At 47.2% G+C, this 20,946-nt stretch overlaps 1 protein-coding gene across 5 annotated transcripts; it reads left to right on the top strand.

The window, feature by feature from the left end:
* The first annotated feature begins 540 nt into the window (after positions 1-540).
* Positions 541-20,663, top strand: LOC147309913 (UPF0606 protein KIAA1549). 5 transcript variants are annotated; one of them, XM_086269161.1, is made up of 21 exons: positions 541-865; positions 3,346-3,554; positions 6,388-7,671; positions 7,765-7,847; positions 8,608-8,907; positions 8,980-9,166; positions 9,256-9,315; positions 9,426-9,577; positions 9,675-9,852; positions 9,945-10,129; positions 10,282-10,487; positions 10,781-10,908; positions 11,030-11,044; positions 11,945-12,153; positions 12,240-12,475; positions 13,388-13,523; positions 13,797-13,982; positions 14,170-14,222; positions 14,304-14,431; positions 15,088-15,242; positions 15,329-20,663. In XM_086269161.1, exons 2-21 carry the CDS (start codon positions 3,407-3,409, stop codon positions 15,551-15,553), a joined length of 4,254 nt encoding a protein of 1,417 aa, XP_086125287.1. In that variant the 5' UTR covers positions 541-865; positions 3,346-3,406; the 3' UTR covers positions 15,554-20,663. The 5 variants fall into 5 exon arrangements, with proteins under 5 accessions (XP_086125287.1, XP_086125285.1, XP_086125286.1 ...); XM_086269159.1 differs by having other exon boundaries at positions 13,797-14,081; XM_086269160.1 differs by having other exon boundaries at positions 13,388-13,559.
* The last annotated feature ends 283 nt before the right edge of the window (positions 20,664-20,946 follow it).

The following is a 20,946-nucleotide window of genomic DNA, read 5'->3' as shown; positions in this document are numbered from 1 at the left end:
GAAAATACGGAGGGTGACCTTCAACAGAAACAGCAGCATTCAAATAAACTGGTTGGTATCTTAATCTTTTCCAGTCTAACTGACCAATCAGAGCACTTTATTACTCACATTCACACACCTGAATTAAGTCAGCTGTTACCAAACACACACGCAGAGCCCAACTGACCACGGGATTCAAACCCACAACCTTCCTGCTAACCAGTGTACCGCTGTGCCCGTGGCCCAGGTCTGCATGAAGCATAAAACATGAGCAGAGTCTGTGCGTTTGTGTGTGTGTGTGCGAGAGAGAGAGAGAGAGTGTGTGTGCGTGCGTGCGAGAGAGAGAGAGAGCGAGAGAGAGAGAGTGTGTGTGCGTGCGTGCGAGAGAGAGAGAGAGTGTGTGTGCGTGCGAGAGAGAAAGAGAGAGAGAGAGTGTGTGCGTGCGTGAGAGAGAGAGAGAGAGAGAGAGAGAGAGAGAGAGAGAGTGTGTGTGTGTTTTTGTTGGCTTCATAAAATAAAAGCTGAGCAGTTCTCTGCTGTTTCATTTTCATGGTCAGATCCGGCTGTCCTGGCCCTGTGCCGGTGCCGGTTCAAATAACGGTCCGTGTGTGAGAAGAAGCGCTTTGACTTGCAGGTCGGGTCAGATGATGCTGGGAGGGGCCGGCTGGACTGGTACCGGAACCGGACGCGCTGTGAATGTGACGGGTTCGGACAGCACCGACACCACCGGGCGGTGGAGGCTGATTGCTGCTGTTTCCGAGGAGGAGAAGAGGAGGAGGTGTGATTCTGCGGGGACTCTCCGCCTCCTTCTTCTTCCCCACGCAGGGAGCGCGCTGCGCGGCTTGGAGAGGCGTGACGCGCCCGAACCGCATCTCCAGGATGGCAGGTAGGTCTCCGCCGTGGCAGAGACTCAGTGAGAATAGCCCGGCTCGGCCCGGCCCGGCCCGGCTTGCAGTCTGAATGTGATCCCGGGTCTGCGGCTCTGTGTGTCCGCGGCCGCTATAAGAAGCGAGGCTCCTTCAGCCGTGCACCGGAGGCAGCGTCGTCCTCACGGTAAACTGGGCCGTGCCGGACCGGACCGGAGCGTGCCGGGGGAAGGGGGAGGGGGGCATATCAGCCCCGGACACGAACATGCGGGGCGGATGCAGCCTCCACCTCGCGGACTCGGCGGGCGGGTGGAGGCAGTTAGCATCTGTCCGATAATGGGGTCAATCTGAGAGGAGGCCGAGCCGGGCCAGACCGGCAGAGGAGTGAGTGTTCTGGAAACGGAGCCGAGCAGAGCACAAAAACCCGGACTGACAGAGAATATACCAACCTGTCACTTTATTAGGCACAGTTGTGAAAGCCGGTCAGACAAACAGCTGGATACCTTTTAAATATTCACCGTCACGTCTTTGTGGTTTCACTTATTGATCGATGGTTGATTTATTGACTGATTGATCATTTTTGAAGGTTCTTTATGCAAATCCTTCAAACCGACATTTTCATGTTTTGCGCAAACAGAAAAATCCCCGCAGGTGGAGGCGAGCCTGAAGCCTCCTGCTTCAGCCGCACACCCTCGTAGGCTCCGGGGTCTGGGACAGTGACCCATTTGTAATCGTGCTCTGCAGAGAAAGCAGAGCTCCCTTTTTGCTCGGTACTGAGGGGCTGTGAGGAGCAGCAGGGATCACGTGACACTGCGTGTAATCTCTTTATTAATATTACCTGAGAGCTGTCCTCAGCTCAGCCTGGTTACGATGAGCTGACTCACAGGGAAGTGCTGATGTTAAAGTTGAGACGAGATCAGAAATATGTGCAGATTAAAGCCCCGCTAGCCTTCATCACAAACCTGGACAATGAAGTAATAAGTCAGTGGTCCAGATGCTCCACCCGCAGGTTGGAGCAGGTCTTCATCATCTTCACAGAGAAAGTGTTTCAGGTTCAGAGTTAGACTGTAGCCTAAGCCTAGATGTTCTGGGTTTATGTCCTCCACCCTTCCAGAATGAAGGATGTGAAGCTGCTGAAATCAGGTGATTCGGGTGTGAGGGTCCAGCAGCAGGTACATGTTTAACTGACCTTCTGATGGTGTGGCAGCCCTGATCCTGACCCCGCTCTGCATGCTGTCAGAAATGTCAGCTGTGATCTTCATTCAGACCTGAGCTGCTCTCGAAGCAACATCAGAGCATTTTTAGCGCTCCGTGTTTCAGTTTCAGAGGGGTTTTATCCAGGCTGAACAGCCCCAGTTTAAGGTACCCAATTCTTTACGAGTACAGTTTGAAATATTAGACTAACATCATTCTGTGTCTTTGTTGTCCCGTCCATCCACCCGACCTCCTCCCTGCAGCCTTCAGCAGAACACCCTAAAACCAAATGAATGAGCATGTTCCACAGTCTTTAGGTCGTGGGTTTGTTATGGGGTGGCTTTAGACGTTTTCATGCTGTCCTCCAAAATAAGACATCAGGACATCAGGACACCAAGCACCAAGCACTTCCACCACTAGAGGGCACAGTCACAGTAAAATGTTTGCTGCAGGGTCTACAGCACGTAAAAACCTTCAGATCCTTTAAGCAGAGGATTTTGGGGGATTTTACCCCTGAACCGTAAAAGTCCGATGGGGTATGTCGTCATGGCACTGGGGGGCAGCGAGGACACCCAAGTTTGTAAATGTAATAACTCAAGAATGAGGTGATGTAGGAGTTTGTTTATGACATACGTGCATCTACTTGGAGTCTTTTGAGTCTTTGCTGCAAGTCTTTGTCTGTTTTCAAAGCAGCACGTCTGCTTCACAATGAATGCTTCTGCAGCACCGCCTGTCCCTGGGTTCCTACTTTTTCACTGCTTCAGAGTCTTCTCAGCTTCATGCTGGACTGTAATGAGGCACTTTAGTGTTTTTCTTTCATCACTGTTACCTTTGCAGCAAAGCTCTCACAGACGGTGTGCATCGAGAATATTGGTCTCTCTCCTATCTGACAGCGTCAGTCCATAAACACTGGTTTCAGCATCAGACCTAAACATCCACAGCAGGCCAGCTGTAGTCTGAGTTGGAGCAGGGAGGAGGTCAGGGTGGATGGAAGGGTATCAGAACTTGCTGGGACTTTAGTTCGGAGACAAAAGCTAATGCGTCAGGCTGATAGTTAGATTTGTTATTTCAAACTTTGATGAATTGTTTCAACTATGAACCTTCCCATCAGAGGGTCACACACTACTCCACACAACTTTACAGCCTTTATTTTTAAAGTAACTAACGATGAAGGTAAAAAAGAGTTTTAGCTGAATCTTTCCTGATCCGTTTGATGATGTCATCATCCAGCAGGAGAATGTTCTCCTGTGCTCGGTGAGAACCCTGCAGGACACACATTTTCTGACTGCTGTTCTATGCTACTCAGGTCCTCCTGAGGGGCCTTCGGCTCTTTGTAGTGGGACCGCACCGCCGGTCCTTTGAGGACGATGGACGCTGTGACCTCGCCAGGCCCCAGCTCCAGCACCAGGACCAGGATGGAACGCAGAACCTCGGCCTGCAGACAAACACTAGGTGTGGTCCTGCTGGTGGCTGGCACATTGGTTTCCATGGTGACCTCAAGTTCACCTGCTGCAGGTAACCTTGCTAGGTGCTGTTAGCTGTTAATGTTGACCTCTGACCTCTGAGCCATCTGTACACAGCAGGAAATGAACATGGACTTCCTCAAAAGGACTGCAGTGCAGGAATCTTCTTCTGAGTCTCATTTTAGCTCCATATTGTCATCCTCCCACATTACTGACTCACGCACACACAGAGTCACATGACCTGCTGATGTCAGACTGTGGAGGTTTACACTGACATCAGCTGATCAGATGTAGGCAGCAGGAAGCTGCTTCATCACAAACAGCTCTCAGAGGTCAGCTGGTTGTGACTGTGTTGGTGTGATGTCACTTTTAGTCCTGAAACGTCACTCGACATTTCAGGACTTGTGTTAGAGATGACAGATTCGGGGAGTGTGTGTTTATTATAGTGCCCTCTGTGGATCACATGTTGCATTATGGATGTCAGATTTCAACCCATGGCTGTGTTTTAATTCAGACTGAAGAAGAGTTTTTCCAACCTGATGAAGACGTAGAAACTTGTTTCAGTGCACTGAAAGAAAAACCACAAACATCACATGGTCATACATCCACAATGAAATGTAGCTCAATTCCCTGGGCTAATTTTTTTATTCTCCACCTGCTCTTCTATAGAGCACCTGTGCCATGAGACGTCAGAGCTACGCAGATGTGAAATAAAACAGATGTGAGAGCTCAGCAAGCACATAATGAACGCTTAGTGAATAAAAAAACTGTAAATAAACAAAGTGAAGTGGGAAGCCTGAGATGGTCTAAGCATGGGCAGAGGATGAAGATGGAGGAGAAAAGGAACACCTCAGAGGAGGTTCATAGATGTAGTGAAGGAGGACTGCTGAGTTGTCAGTGTGAGAGGAGGATGCTGGGAGATGGAGGCAGATGATCCACTTTGGCACCCCCTAATGGAAGCAGGTGAAAGAAGAATAAGGTTTACTGCTGAGGAGATTATCTATAATACTATCGTGTCATATTTGAGTAGATTTATATTTTAGACTGCAAATCAGAAGGACCCAACGCTTTAAAATAAATGTGATGGAGTACAGAAGCAGATGTGCTGCCATAAAACACCTCAGCCACAGCTGTTCTGTGAGGGCACCTCAGAGTCAGGAATAACAGGAGATGTTTCTCAGAGCTGAGAGCAGTAAATACAGGAGCTCAGATAAATGCAGGTTAGCAGTTAGCCTAGTGCATCAATCTGAAGAGATTCTTTATAATTAAAAAATGATAAATATTTTCTGCATCTATCGATCAGTCTGTCTGTCTGTGTGTGAGAGGGCGTCGTCTCCTGAATACCAATGACTCGTCTCTGTTCTGCATGTGATGCTGCCGCAAAGCACGGCGTCACCACGGCAACAAGGCCAAGACCAGATGAAAGAGACCCAGTCAAGGCTGTGTGTGTGTGTGTGTGTGTGTGTGTGTGTGTGTGTGTGTGTGTGTGCGTGCGTACGTCATAAAGACAAATGGTTTTAAAGAGACTGCAAGGGAGGAAAAAGAGGAGTGTGTTTCTGCTGTGTGAATGAATGCTGTAAAGAAGCTGAACCAGCTCAGTCTCATTAAGGTGATCTGTGTTTGTGACGCTTTGTCATTTCAGAGTTTATTCTTTATTTTGTGCTGTGATCAGTTTCAAATCATAATTCAAAAATACTAATATGTTTGTAAAAACGAGTGTGCCACTGGCAGAGGTCAAAAGAAATGAAGTGCAAATACTTCATTACTGTACTTACTTACAGATTTTAGGTATCTGCACTTTTTTTTTTCTGACGACTTTTTACTTTTACTCCCTACATTTTAAATAAGTATCTGAGATTTCTATTCCTTACATTTTCAAAACAGGCTCATTAGTTTCGGTTTACAGCCCTTTCTTTGAGCTGCTGTATTTCACAGGGAGAGAAAAGAAAGCTTACATGTTTTTGCATCAGATATTGGGTTTGCACATGTGAAATTATGTTTCTTCATATTGCGAATCATGCTGCTAAACAAACTGAGGTAGACTTAACTGAGTTATTTAAAGGCTGCATGAAAATCCTCTGCAAGTTAGTGCAGGATAAGCAGGTTAGTTTGCTGAACTGTGATGGATTTAATGTAGAAAACAATGATATAAACGATATAAAGACAGCATAAACAGTGTACTGTCAGTGTATGGAAATCAGCCAGAACAACTCATGAAACATCTGCTCACATCTGGTTGAATTCAGGTGTGTAAATCCGCAAAGAGCAGCAGGTCAGCTGATCACAGCCTGTACATTAAGAAAATCTACTGGAGCTCTCAGTAGAAAGTATTGTGAGTTTGATTTTTTTCCTCACACTGAGCCACTAAAACTGATTTTTTAGTGTTCCCCCACCTGCTGAATCCACTTTAACCCGTGACTGTAGTCATTTCCTGTTTAGAGCAAAGTCACCCTCTACAATGCAGGCACCAGAAAACGGAGATATATTTTTTATTTTCCTTCTTTTTGTTCAGATTAAAGCTGACTGCAATTAGAATAAAAAACAGAATAAAGTTTGTGTTCCCATCTACAGATACTATTTTACCTTTATGTTAATATAGCACAAAGTTCAGTTAGATTTGCACAAAAATAGAAACGTCCTCCATAGATCTGCTTTTACTTTCTTACTTTTTACTTAGGTTTATTCAGGGTCCCTAGGTTCTTACCAGTCCTCAGGTTTATTCGGGTCTTCAGGGTCTTCAGATTTGTTCATGTTTATCAGTTTCTTTCAGGGTCCTTCAGGTTTATTCCCTCGTGTTTGGTAACAATCTGGTTATGGCACACGCTCACTCTTGAGGTATAATGTTGAGCTTTTAAATTCACGACTTCTGTCCTTCTGGCCCACAGTTGTGCTGGAATTCAACAGAACGACTGATTCTTCGTCACATCCGTCATCACCATCATCATCCTCCACCTCTTCTAGACCCTCACCTCCCAGCCACCACTCAGACTCTGGATACCACAGTAACGGTGGTGGTGCAGGCTCAGCAGAGGACCCAGACTCTGGTGCTCAGGGGATCCACCTCCTCCTGAGACCTCCAGACCTCCTGTCCCCCAGTCTACCTCCACCACTTCCCCCACATAGCCAGCCCACCCTCACTCCTCCTCCCCCCTGGGAACAGGGGCCCTCACTGGAGGAGGCCTGGGGGTCTGGGGACTACCTGGAGACTCTGTCCTTCATGGTACCTGAAGGTGACGAGATGGCCCTCGCCACGCCACTGCCCAGCCACCCCTATGATGGGGACAATGGGGGGGACTGGGTCTCTTATGACACCTCCTTTCCTGCTCGCCCCACCCTCTCACTGTCATCCAAACTTCCCCTCTCCCCCTCCTCCTCAACCCCCAACATTCCCCTTCACACTCAGCCTGCCCATCCAGATGTCTTCCCCACCTGGGATGAGGACTATGACTTGGAGGACATGATCCCACTGGAGCCGACGGAGTTGCTGCTGCCTGACATGAACAGTCTGGAGTACTACACAAACCTGTTGGCTCGGGAGAGGGAGAAGGAGAGGGAGAGGGAGAGGGAGAAGGAGAAGGAGAGGGAAAAGGTAAATGAGAACGACTCCAAACCTGTCCTTACACCTACAGCAACACACACCCACCATCCTCCTTCTACCCCATCCTCGAGCCCCATTGCTCCTCTAGGATTGGAGCCTAAGCATCCCCCAAGACAGCCCACACCTCCCCTCATCCTTACACCTATCCTCACAGGTGAGGAGAAGACACCTGCTCCATCAGCCACCCCCAAGATCCCTTCCACCCCTACTGCTCTTGCTCCAAAACACAAAGACTATGTCTCGGTCCCAAGCAGGCACCCTTCCCGACCCCCGTCCAACACCACCAGCTGGGTGCCTCCCCCTCCACCACTGGGACCCCCCACCCGCCCTGAGAGGCCAGAGAGGCCCACAGTGGTCACTGAGATGCCAGCAAAGGCTCCTCCCACCAAGGCCGCAACCACTACTAAGGCTACCACGACAACAACCACCGCCATCATCACCACCACCCAAATCACAGCCATCAGCCTGACCAGAGCCCCTCCAGTCACCACACCCAGAGTGGCCCAGACACCACCCACCAGACAATACCTGTGCAATGTCACCAAGCCAGAAATGTACCTGGTCAGAGTAGGTAAGAGTCTTAGAAGGTCATGTGACCGTACCTCCAGGTGCTGCACATGTTCTGTCTAATCACTGATGTCTTCCATGTTTGTGTGCCCTGCAGTCAGCTCCAAAGGCTCGTCTGCTGGTTTCAGTCAGGTCCGAGATCTTCTGAAAAAAGACTTCAACCGCTCAGTGGAGCTGCAGGTACAAACAGAATCGCTGCTTCTCAGATCTGCATGATTCCGTCCTGCTGATGCTGACTGTGGTTTCCCCTCACAGTCAAGCTCCTGCTTCACAGACTTCACATGAAACAGGCTAATCCCAGCCCGTCCTCTAATGTTCTCGCTCTGAAGTGTTTGTTTTTAGCTCATTCGGCTGCAGTCACAAGAATCACTACTCTATCTGCAGTACTGGTCAGAATTTAGTCAAACACACAGACAATGATCGGCTAATATTTGTCTTTCTCACTGGATTTTCTTCCTCATTAGTTTGTCCAAAGCAACCAACCAATGACCAGAGACTGATCTCTGTGTGTTACTGTGTCACTGACGTTCTGGTTCATGCTTATGTGGAGTTTGCGTTGTGCTGGGAGCCAGTCATTTATTAACTTTGTAATAGTGAACTCTGTTTCTAAGCTAATGTTAGCTTGTTGTTTACTGGGAGCAGAGGCATCGAGACACTCGGAGTATAAACCTGACATCCTTTAGATTTTAGTCTTTCACATAGAAATCAGTCCATAGACTGTTAGAGGCAGCAGGAGAAGGTCCAAGCTTTTAAATTACACAAAAATCAATAAAAACCATTTAATCCATGAAAATATGCCATCTGATGCATACTTTTCTTTATTTTTTTAATGCCTTCTCTTTCATTTATTCATTTACTTTACTGAATCCTTATTAGATATTAAGCTAAACTTAAAAATTGTTAATAACTTTCCACTCTTCCCTGGTTGTTTCCTTTTCAGTTCCTAAGAACTCCATCCAGTTTTGCCTTTCGTGTTGTGTCGGGACCGCTGATCTTCACTGCCATGTCCGTCATCAATGCCCTCCGCCGACCGCCGCCACGCTTCGGCCCCATTCCCACAGTTTCACCACTGTACACCATACCTGACCTCAGGTATCAGATCCACTCTGTGCTGCAGTTTGTTCCCACTCATGTTGACATCCGAGTCTGCAACTTCAGTGAACGGGTGGAGAGAGGGCTCACCATGGCGTACGCAGAGACACGGAAGAGATTACATGAGGGAGGGAACGCCACCGTACAGGTGAGTCTGCCTCGTGTGTGGTCACCATTTAAAGCCGTTCGCTTTTCTAATTTCTTTTACTTCTTCACACAGTTGCTGAACATCACCATAAGCGTGGCCCGGCCAGCGGTGGAGCAGAAGGTTCCCGTCGACATCACGTTTGCGGTGCGGGATGGCCGGGGCTACCTGCCGGGGTCAGAGGTCAGTGAACACCTGAGGAAGCTCAGCCTGGTGGAGTTCAGCTTCTACGTGGGATTTCCTGCGCTGCAGATCGCTGAACGTACGAGACGATACACAAACCCATCACATGTCACAGTAAACATTAAACCGACAATATGTAAAGCGTTTTTATCAAACTTCTGTTAACAGCCTTTCACTACCCTGAGCTCAACACTTCACACCACCTGCGCTCCACCTGGGTCCGTACAGGTAAGAAACCCACTCTCTTTTTTTTACATTTTGGTATGATGTTTTTGTACTGTGTGGATGATGGTATGTGTTAGCTTCGCTCTGACGAACTCCCCTTTGTGTGGTATCAGTCCTGCTGGGAGTTCAGGAGCAGCTGGTGGCTGAGAGAAGCTTTAAGGCTCGTCTGGAGAGACGCCTGGCTCTGCTGTTGGAGGAGGGACTGCAGGAAACCAGTAGGAGGCGCTGGAAGAGAGCCACAGCAGTGGGCAACAACAGTCTACAGGTACACGCACAAGGCAATGATGGCTGATGTAATGCCACCAGACAGAGGTGTGTGTACCTGTACAATGTGAATGTGCACTGAACCGGTTGTGTCTCAGGTGGTGCGGGTCTCCAGGCTGTCAGGGGCAGAGCGCCCTCTGGAGGTCTTTTACTTTGTGGAGGGTCCCGGTGGAGAGAGGGTCCCTGCTGAGGTGACCGCCGCCACTCTGAACCGTGTGGACCTTCAAAGGGCCGCCATTGTCCTTGGACACCGTGTGCAGAGACCGCTGGCCCAACGTGAGTCCAATGCTGAGTGTGTCCAAACTGCTTCTGATTGGTTCAGAAAGTGTCATATTGATAAAGTTTGATCTTTTTGATTCTGTTTCCAGCTGTGGAGACGATCTCTGTCCCTCCAGCTGAGACTCAGAGCAGCAGCATCTGGCTGATTGTCGGTGTTGTTGTCCCGGTTGTACTGGCCGTCTTCATCATCATCATCCTGTACTGGAAGCTCTGCGGTTCCGAGAAGCTTGAGTTCCAGCCGGACGCCATTAACACCATCCAGCAGAGGCAAAAGGTCAGAGGTCAACAAAAAGGACTGGCACTTTAAAATTAACAGGCGATGACACCTGGTGTTTTTCTGTCCTCTGTGTCTGCAATCTTAGGATTTTAGCCACCAACATGATGTTTTTGTTACCTTACTGACCCCTGATCCATATCCTCTGTCAGCTTCAGGCTCCCAGCGTTAAAGGCTTCGACTTTGCAAAGCTTCACCTGGGTCAGCACAGTAAGGATGACATCATGGTGATCCAGGAGTCCGGTCCACTTCCTGCACCAGTAAAGGAAGCCACGCCCTCCGATGGCGGAGACCTCAACACCCCCAAATCCAAAGGATCATCCACCAAGGTGTCGCGGCTGAGCCGCCGCAGGGGGAGGTTAGGAATATGTTGTGACTTATTAAACAAACTTGTTAAAAAATATAGAATATGAACTTCACTGGCTCGTTGACACGATTATTTTTCATTCAGAGAAATCGTCGACATCGAACATTTTTACTGAAGTATCTCAAAATTGTACTTAATCCGGCAGCTGTGGCTACAATGTAGCTTGCCATCGCCAGTGTGTGAATGACTGAATGTAGTGTGAAGCGCTTTGGGGTCCTTAGGGACTAGAAAAGCGCTATACAAATGCAGGCCATTTACCATTTACCTGTTGTGTCCATTGTCAGGCTCAGCCCATCAGACGGCGACTCGTTAGGAAGCGACCAATCGAGCGGCAGGGAGTCAGCAGAAGAAAGCACCCGACCTGTGGCCACACCCAGCGAGGGGAAACAGCACAGGAAGACACCCAAAAATGGTGAGAGCCACAGTGACATAATCAGCTTTAGTATTTGTAATGAATAGGCTGTAAACAAAGGATGGAGGCTCTGCTCTGTTCAAACTTTGTCTTTTCTGTTTAATGCACTGCCTACTTGAAGGGAGGAGCAAAATGGGTACGTTACCATGCCAACACATTACCACCTTCTCACACACCGATCTCCAATCCACATTTCCTATCAATACGTGAAGCATTGCGATGCTGCAGAGACAAGAGCTCAACCTTTAAATTCACAGATTAAACAATAATAATAATTAATCTGTGACTGTGTCAAATCGATCCGTCTCCAGTAATCACAGTACCAGCGACAACAATACCTTAACTCATAAAGGGAAGAACAGGTCCTGGTTTATGAGGCGAGTCATCAGCAGTAAGCTAAATCTGAATACTGATCATCACTAAATGATGGAGCGAATTTTACTTTCCACTCTTACTTTATTAACTTCTCTTTTTTATTATTCTTGTACACTTGGAATATACATGCTTGTTGTCTAAATGTTTATATTCAGACTTCTCTATAGTTTGAAGGTTATTTCTGGTAAAATAATTTCTCTGACAGTAACAAACACAACCCTGAGTAATGCTGAAGATCTGACCGCAGTTGTCAGCCTCCTGGATGTCCTCTGCATATGACCTCTGACCTCTGTGCTGGGGGTCTTGGTCTGTCTGAGGGATTTCCCTCATTCTCTCTTTGTTTCTTCTGCTGCTTATTCTGGGAAAAAGTTTTTTTCTCCCACTTTTTCATCATTATCCTTATCATCGCCATCTTCATCTCCTTGTTGGTTGCTTGTCACTTTTTATCCTTCTGCAGTAACTGCAGCTCTGCACACATAAACACGTTTATTTCTGCTGTAAAGCTTTAACATGGATGTCTATGGGACTGACCTACTCGCTCTGCAAGCTTTCAGTAGATGGTCACTGGTGAAATGCATCCTGGGAGTCTGAGCTTTCACTTCTCTGTTGGTCTTTAAGTCTCCTTTCACTTTTTTCTGTCCTCTGACCTCTCCTTCCACAGGTGCTCCATCAGGCAGCGGCCCGGACGAACTGCTGTCCTCGTCCTCCATCTTTGACCATGTGGACCGCCTGTCCCGCGGGTCATCTGACGGCACCCGTCGTCAGGCCAACAAGGTGCAGCTCATCGCCATGCAGCCACGTCCGAGCCCACCGCAGCCACATGCCCCATCACAGCCAAGCCCCTCCCTCACTGAAAAGGTCAACACAGAGGTGAGTTGACAACAAAAATACATCCAGTCACAGCTTGCCATGAGGTCATCATCATTAACTGTAGTCAACCGTCTCTGTTCCTGCAGGTGGCGCTGCGGCACAAGTCAGAGATCGAGCATCACCGGAACAAACTGCGACAGCGTGCTAAGAGGCGGGGCCAGTGCGAGTTTCCCTCCATGGATGACATCATGGACGCATTTGGAGATGGTCCAGTTCAGAGTGAGGTGGCACAGCGACTCTACAGCTCTGCCCACGACCACATGGACTGCATCCTGCAGGCCGATGCTGCCTCACCCCCAACTCCCACCGACTCCAGGAAAAGGTCAGACCCTACCTGAGGTGAAAAAAGAATATTTCATTCTCCATGAACAGCTGCTTCTGTGTGACTAAAGCGAAAGCTGACTCAGTTCCCTCAAAGACAAACGTGTTCTCAGACTTCCTTGACGCATGCTCAGTCACACAGGTAAGGAAATCCCAGAAAGTTGATTCTGTTCATCTGGACATAGCATTACATTTGCATAATGACCAAAACTTGCAGCACTGATTTAATTGATTGTACAGTTTATAAGGTTGGGGGAACCTGCAGGCAGCAAAGACAGAAGAAGTGGATGATGATGAAATGTTTCTCTCACTGAAAACACTACATCCAGATGAATGGGACTGATGTCCTCAGAAGGACACATAGTCAATACTCTTGTCAGTCCTTCAGGGTTGGTGCATGTCTTTGATCCTGTAGGTAATATTCATGAACATGACCTCAAAGGGTAGCCAGGGTGAAGAAGGTGTGCATTTTGGGAATCTTAGCATTTTATCCCTGCTCTTTGCAAATGATGTAGGTCTTGGAGGCTGTGTGGACAATAGCTGATTTTTCTCTTTGGGCTCGCGGACAAAGGGGAAGGTGGAGCTTGAGATGGACTGGTGGATTGGTGCTCCATGCAGGAGTTGTACCGTACTGCTGCTGTGAGGTTAAGAAAGAGAGCTTAGCTCGAAGATGTCCGTTTCAACCTGACACAGGAGGAGCTCAGAATCGAGCCGTGCTCCTTCTCAGTCTGATCAGTGCCTCCTGAGCACCTCCAGACATGCCCAGTTGGGAGGAGGCCCTGCAGGAGACCTCAAACTCTAGAGAAATCATATTTAAGACATACCAACCGCATCCCTGTTAGCACCAAAGCTAAGCTCATTATTGTCCCATCTGTTTCCAGCCTGACTGTAAACTCTTGTGTTTTTTTGCCAGAGGGAGGCGCTCTCCTAGGAGTCGGCGGGCTCAGCCAGGACCTGGAAGTCTTCCTGACACAGACAGAGACCGGCTGCTCACCGATCAGAGCGCCACCTACAGGAAATACCCCGGACTCAACAACGTGGCCTACATGGTGAGGCAAACAAAATTTAACCATCAAATAAGCAAGGTAGGTGTGAGCTGGATATGTTGCCTGTTCTAAGCATTCACAGACACACATAATGTTTGAGTGTTTGGAGGTACACGGCTGATCTGATCTGTTACTGATGGTGTCGTCAGCATGACGTGGACAGAGCTGTACACTGTTACTGAACTCTGAGTGACACAGGAAGTCTTTTTGAGCCCTGTGGACTTTTTTTGTAAGACAGCAGAGCGCTGACTTGATGTTCTACTTCATTTCCTACAGTCAGACCCCGACCTGCCCCCGGACCACGGCAGCCCCTCCCCCACTGACGAGGTCTTTGACCCTGCCCCGGCCCCGCCACCCTACATGCCCCCCCAGCCCTCCATTGAAGAGGCCCGGCAGCAGATGCACTCTCTTCTGGATGACGCCTTCGCCCTGGTGTCGCCGTCCTCGCAGGGCAGCGCCGGGGTAAGCTCTGCCCTGCCCAGCCCCTCCCCTCAGAGCTGGCCCCCAAACCAGCAGTGGGGCTCTTACCCAGCAGCCCCCCCTCACAGCCCCTTCTCTGCAGTGAGTGTGTGGACCTGCAGATGAAGCAGATACTTCTGTCAGGAACTCGTGCTCTGGTTTAATTCTCTTCTTTCTCTTCTTCCTGCAGAGATATGCAGAGCTGGGGATGTCCCCCACCTCAGTCCAGGGCCTTCTGCAGAGGTTAGTATCAGAATACAGAAGACTTAGTCCAGTCTGAGTACTAGGTCAGAACCAGAGCTCATTCTCTGTGTGTTTCTACAGGCAGGGGCTGAGCTCAGGAGGGTATGTGTCTACTGGAGATCAGCTGCAGGAGTCCATTTACTCCAACAGGGGGCAGTATGAGGACCCACCCTCCTCCTCTAGACCTCGACCTGTAGGAGGGAGCACAGGTACAGTCACAGCCATCAACAAATAACAGCTCACCGTGCGTTCAGTTTATATGACCTGACAGCAGGTATCTACTTTTCATGATGGGGGGTTCATAGAAGTCACTGCAGCTATATACATGACCGGCCCCCTGCTGGGCAGCGACAGCACTGAGGATGGCCTCAGTGAGTCAATAAATACATTCAGTTCTGTAACTTTATGCCATGAAATATACAGATTAAAGTAAAATGAATGAATCAAATCTGAGTCTAAAATATTCTCCTCTTATTTTCACTTTCTGACGTGTTTTAGATCCTGAACTTGTCTCAAACATTCAAAATGTGCAGAGGTAACGCATAATTCAGCTGACTGGTCATGCGGTAGAGGCTGCCCTCTGGTGGTGCCATACACTACAACAAATATACAGCATTTCTAACAGTTTAGGAAAGAAAGAATTATCATTCTCTCAAGATTTCTGAAAAGAATCATATTGTGTGTGAATACCCAGAGACTGTAGATTAGGTTAGTTAATGTGGGACGAGGCATTTTTTTCTCATGACTCTGACAATAAAGCCAAAGGTAACAAACCTCACATGACTTTGTCTGTATTCAGTTTGTTTCCACACAGGCTGATGATTTACTAATGTTGTATCTGCTGACTGGTTTCACTGACCTCCAGGTGCACAGCTCCATCACCTGACCCAGGTGGGTCTGTCCAGTCAGATTGGAGCATACCCTGGGGTGGGTCGCAGCATGTCGGGCCCCACTGGCTCTAGCTGGAATCAGCAGCATTCAGACCAGGACCTTTCCAGGCCGGGAGCCAGCAGAGAGAGCGTGAGTGGTGAAATCAGTAAAGAAAATAGCTTGGTGGTGCACAGGTGGAGCTGAAATGTCTCACCCTTTCTCCTTTCTTTTCACAGGTGATGTCCTTTCCTGAGTTCTCCTCTTCCTCTGTTTTCCAGATGCCCAGCTCCTCATTGCGGGACCCGTCAGCTCCACCTCTCCTCCTGACCTCACCTACTCCAGAATATCCGCCTGAGGATGCATCACCATCCGCCCACACCTCCGCCTCTCTTATAAAGGCCATCAGGGAGGAGCTGCGACGTCTCGCACAGAAACAGGCGGCAGTGACCAGCTACCCGTAAACTGGTTTGGACCTCTTTGGATCAGGACTCAGCTGGTTTTGAAAGTTTTAAACCACATAGAACCTGAAAGGTCTAAGGGAAACCATGAAACTAACCAATTTACACTCTGGGCTCTGTTGAGCTAGTGTACGTCTGTGCCGGTAAACCCAAAACAAGTCTGGACCACAATCCATGTCTGAAAACTTGGACGTCTCTCCTGGAGACCTCCGGTACTTTACAGGGTCCTGAACTGTCTGTCCGTCACTCTCAGCTCTGTTTCATTAGACATGAGTTTGACTTGTATTTTCCACTGAAGTGCTTCCTAAAGAGCATCATTAATGATCATCCTTCCTGAACCTCTTGATTCAGTCGTTACTTTTTAGACAGCTGGAGCAGCAATTCATTCCTGAACTTGTGGAGTAGATGGTCCTTGATGGTCTTCAACCCGATTGGCCTCTTGGTCTTCTGGAGTTTAGTCATTGGAGAGTTCATTCTGGCCTCCTCGAGTTCATGAGGGTTTTGAGGGGTTTGGTCCAGCCTAATATTGGGGGACAGTTGGAGCAGCTGCTTTTATTAAACCCAGTTCTAACTGCAAGATCAGTATTTGAGACCAGTCTAGAGTGAACTTTATGTTGACTGCACCAGCCAGCCTTAACTATGCCCGGTGGTAGCAAACTCGTTCACTCGAACATGCACATGAAGATGGGTGTTGCGTAACAGCAAGCATTCTTGCTAACTGTTTACTTTTGGTGTTTTAGTGGTTAACACATTTACTTGGGAAATAAAAGGTCACTGGTTTAATTCTAGTTGCTTGAGGAAGGGCCTTCATTGTAAACCTCTACCACATCAAACTTGTACAGCTGTTGTGACCCCCTGTGGTAAGAGAGCAGCTAAAAACAGCTTTTTTAATTTAGATGAAAGTAAATTTTAAAAAAAATTACTACAAATAAGAAAATTGAAACATCATTAGTTATCTCAAGGACACACTGATCGCCAAGCAGTCTAGCGTGATAGAACATGAGAAGCATGGCATTAGGACCTAAATAAGTCATTTTATTGACCGGGCATAGGCAGAAGACCTCCTGGGTAAAACAAGGATATGGTCATGTAATTGTTGATGCTCATGAAGCACAAGTGTGATAAAGTGCAGCACCACTAAATGCTCGGTCATGAACCAACTCAAACTTTAAGGCTCTCCAGTCAGTTCAAACAGATCAAGAGAGTCAACTCCTCGTTGTTGTATCTGTAACAGTCTGCATAGCTTGCTTGTTGTAAAATTAATTTATTGCTCATAGAAACAAATGCACAGTGGCTCCATGCCTCAGAGGGTCCTGGTTTTGAGCTTGGGTCAGACCAGCTATGCAGTGGTTGTATGTTTTTGTTGTGCTGGTGAAGTTTTCTCCGGGAGCTCGAGTTTTCTCAGTGTTGATGAATGTACTAGGTCAGGTAGCTTATCTTGTTTCAAATCAGTCCGCTAAAAGAGTGTATAGTTCTCAACAATTTCATTTTCTGGTTTGAAGAACATGCCAAGATTTGCAAGAAGACTTAAGGCTGAATGGTGCAACTACCAATACTTCTCAGGCCTGACTTAGAACATCAGGTTATAAATACCTTCTTAAGTTAGTGCAACCAACCTTTGGAGAAGAACTTCCTTCTTCTAGTCTTTCAGAACTTCGTGATCGTTCCTGGAGTTCTAGAGTGAATGGATCTCCAGGGAATCTATCCGATGGAACCTCTGCGAAGTGCTGTCCTTAATGGCCTTCTGGTGGTTCATCCTATTGGGGTAGATGGTTATTCTTGACCTTTTGAGTGGATATTTCCCTCTGGACCAATTCCTCCTAAAGTTCTGAAGTGGATTGATTCTCTGGACCTTCTGTGGTGCTAACTGTCAGCCTCATACCATCTTGTCATTAACCACTAATTGCCTTCCACACTCCCATCAGCCACGGTGGTCAGGTGTCTGTTCATAAACCATATCAATGAGGTCTTTGCACTGTCGACAGCTGGAGGTGCCGCACAGTTCCTGCTGCACGGGGATGCAAAACAAGAAAAATAATATTTATAGCTATCTATAAGAATGAATAAATATATGTAAAGAGATAGAATCCCAATGAGCACAATATTAATGTAAGAGTTATTACTGGAGTATTGAGATGTTACATATTTTTTATTGCTTATATATGAAAGTATACTTTAAATGCTTTATTTTGATCAAAAAAAAGACCAAACTACTGTTCTATGGTTGTAATCCTCTTGTGTTTAAGCTCGCTGTAGATTTTGAGCTAACATTTGTTTCTCTGTGGAAACGTTGCTTAGCGTAGCCGCTCGCTCACTCGCTCGCGTGTTCATGTATCGGTGGCAATGAAAAAAAATTCAGCTAATGCATTGCTTTGGTATCGAGCTTTTTGTCGCTGATTTGTTGCATCCATCAGTCTGTGAGCAGAGCGCTGTAGACAAGTGGGTAAAAAGTGTTTGTGAGAGAGGGGAACTAGTCGTTCATCACCGCCGCAAGGTGGTTCTTCCTCAGACGAGAGCTGCTTCATAAACTCACTGAGAGATGTCTCGTCAGAACTGCCTGATGATCCTGATGAAGGGAAAAGCAAATAGTGATAAGGTTTATATGTCCAGGACTCCAGGCTGATCTTTTGTCTCACATGTAGAACACGTCAGGAAGTGCTCATTTCAGCTGTACTCTTCAGTGATACTCTGAGTACACTGTGTGGTTCAGGTGAGGGATCTGCCCAGGAAATTTCCCATTATGTTAGCTTCATTGTTCTCACATGGACTACAGACTTCATGCCAGGACATTGCAGGTAAAGGTGTTAATGTTTAACCTGCAGCTCTATTGGGCGATTAAGAGCATAAATAACTTTTCGTTGTTTCAGCCTGTGGCTGAATCCTCACACTCCCCTAAAAGGTTCGCACTGTTTCATCAGGGGAGAAAAATAAGGTTTGTCATTACTGACCTTTTATACTATTGAATATTTTTATTTTTATTATTGACCTTGTCCAGTGAGTGAAGTCTGCAGAACGTTCTGGAAGCTTGTAGAAGACCGCTTTGCAGACATGATTGTAGATCCAGAGAAATGTCTCTCCATGTGGACCTTCTGATATTGTCTCTGCATCTATTGTTTCAACCTTTAGTTTCATGTCCTGGTTGCATAGCTGAGCGGCTGGTTCCTCTCTTTGCTGATTGGCTGTCCTCTCTGTGGTGTGTTGGTGGTCGGTCACTCATGGTGAAGGTTTGTTTGCATCTGCTCTCTGCTCTTCTTCAGCATGTTCAACTAAGTTTGAGGCTTTAGCTATTTGTGGTGTTGCAGTTAATGTTTAGCATGCTGCCAAAAGATGTAAAAAAAGTGAAGAATCGTTCCACATCCAGTTAAGAGTGAGCAAAGAGTGATTCATGTCACAGTGCCATGAAAGCACCGTTCATCCAAGCACAGCCGGAAAAAACACACCATGAGAACCATCATGTTTTTGTTTTTTAGGAGATTTTTGAGTCTGAATGAAGATGCTTATGGATGGAGTGGATATGATGTTGAATAGAAACCTATTATATACGGAAAAGATTTTATCTGTGATTGTTCTGCTGAACAGACTCAAAGACACAACACATTCGTCATGAACCAGAAACCAACCGCAGAACTCTTTACCTGCTACAGACGATCTGATTGGACCTAGCACCTGTCAGTCACGCTGTAGGACTCAGCAATGCCTACAGGATCAAATGGTGCTAATTCAATGACTCAAGGTGTCTGAAACGATCAGATCACCCCAAAAATGGAAAATAATCCTGCAGGTGTCCGAATAGCAAAGAAAAGTCTTCTCAGCAAACTCTTCATAAACTTCTCCTGAATGTTTCTGTTTTCCAGAGACTCTGTTTTCTAGACCTGTGATCCTCAGTAAGAGTCCAGCAGATGAGCAGACGCTCAGAGGATGATTTTTCATGACAAAACTACTGATCAGCACTCTGAGACCTGCTGAAGTTTGCGGGGATCACGGTTGCTCCCCTCCCTGCAGGCCGAGCCGGCCCAGTTGCTGTCGTGGACAAAAAATATGAAACTGTGGAGGTATTGTACAGACGAGACAGGAGCTGTAACTTTCCATTCCGACTTTATTCATCTCCACACAACAACTGAACACATTGTGCCAAAAACCAGCAGAACCTCTCCTCCCGACCTTGGTGTGAGTGGAGCCCTCTGGTGGGCCACCACAAAACTGCAAAAACTGCTGCAGAGCAGATCAGCAGCTGCAGGTGGAGGCGATGGAGTCACGGCACAGGAAGCATGTGGTCAGCTGATCATTAGCTTTAGTGGGGAGAACTTTGAAAACAGATCTTTGAGACAGATCATTTGACAAACAGATCTTGCGCAGACTGCAGCTGTCGGTGGATCTCCTTCAGAAGCTTTTAAAACAAACCTGCTGCTGCATTGGCACATTTTTAAAACTTATCAGTTTCAACTTTGTTCTGTTGTTTTTGAACAGAGTTTAAAGGATCTGATAATTATTTGTTTCAAAATTTTAAACCGATTCTATGTTTTAGCTACTATTCCAGCTTTTCCTGTTATCTCAAACTGCCCGCTAAAATAAGAGCTTGGACAAGCTTTCCCCTGCCAAAATCAGTAGCTGTATCCGCACCAGCAATTGAAACTGTTTTCAGGTGTTGACCATTGACCTGCAGAGAGCTTTGCTTTCGCCAGGGTTTCAGATTTCCCCTCTGTCAGTAGTTTTGTCATGAATGAACTTCTGTACGGCTGCTCCGAGTCGAACCACATTCCTGTTGTTCCTCTTCAGGCTCCGTTTCCACGCACCGCCTCGCCGATTTACACACTTACACCAGGTGAGAGCAGGCCCCAGGTGTGGTTCAGGTAACTTGGTGATGCTGCTTCATGGAAACAGAGCCTGGGGGAGTTCTTTTAATGTCGAGTCAGTGAGCTGGGAACACTGCCAGCAGCCTCACCTGTTCCACAGTGGCCAGATGAGTGTGCCGCTAACCTGTGCGGGTCACATTGATAGGATCTGTTCTACCCTGCCTCTGTGTGAGCTGCACCCTGTGGTGTTTCAAGTCTGACAGACTGTGTTCAAAACATTAAAGAGACATGTTCAGATTCAGAGAGGCTGACGGCTTTTTCTTCATTCTTCGATGATTCAGTTTTCCTCTGATGCGCTGCACAGCATCTAATCTGTCTGATCCCTCCAATCGGCCAACGCCTCATTCCAAGACCACACAGCTCTGCATATGGAGGCCCATTTCTGGCACAATGACACTGACTCATGGGACAGAGTCACCAAGTTTAATAGCAATACTGTAATCTAAACAAACAGCTCATTTCTAGAAAGATCTGAAGTTTAGGAACAATTTGTTAAGAATAAAGTCATAAGCACACAAATCCTCATTAACATTATTTACATTT

This window comes from Aulonocara sp. 'chitande type north' Nkhata Bay, linkage group LG17, assembly GCF_057382095.1.
Source record: "Aulonocara sp. 'chitande type north' Nkhata Bay isolate Kocher_YH1m ecotype deep benthic linkage group LG17, A_spYH_male_GT1.1, whole genome shotgun sequence".
NCBI lineage: Eukaryota > Metazoa > Chordata > Actinopteri > Cichliformes > Cichlidae > Aulonocara > Aulonocara sp. 'chitande type north' Nkhata Bay.
The sequence above is the reverse complement of the archived record's forward strand: the minus strand, read 5'-3'. Positions and strand labels throughout refer to the sequence as shown.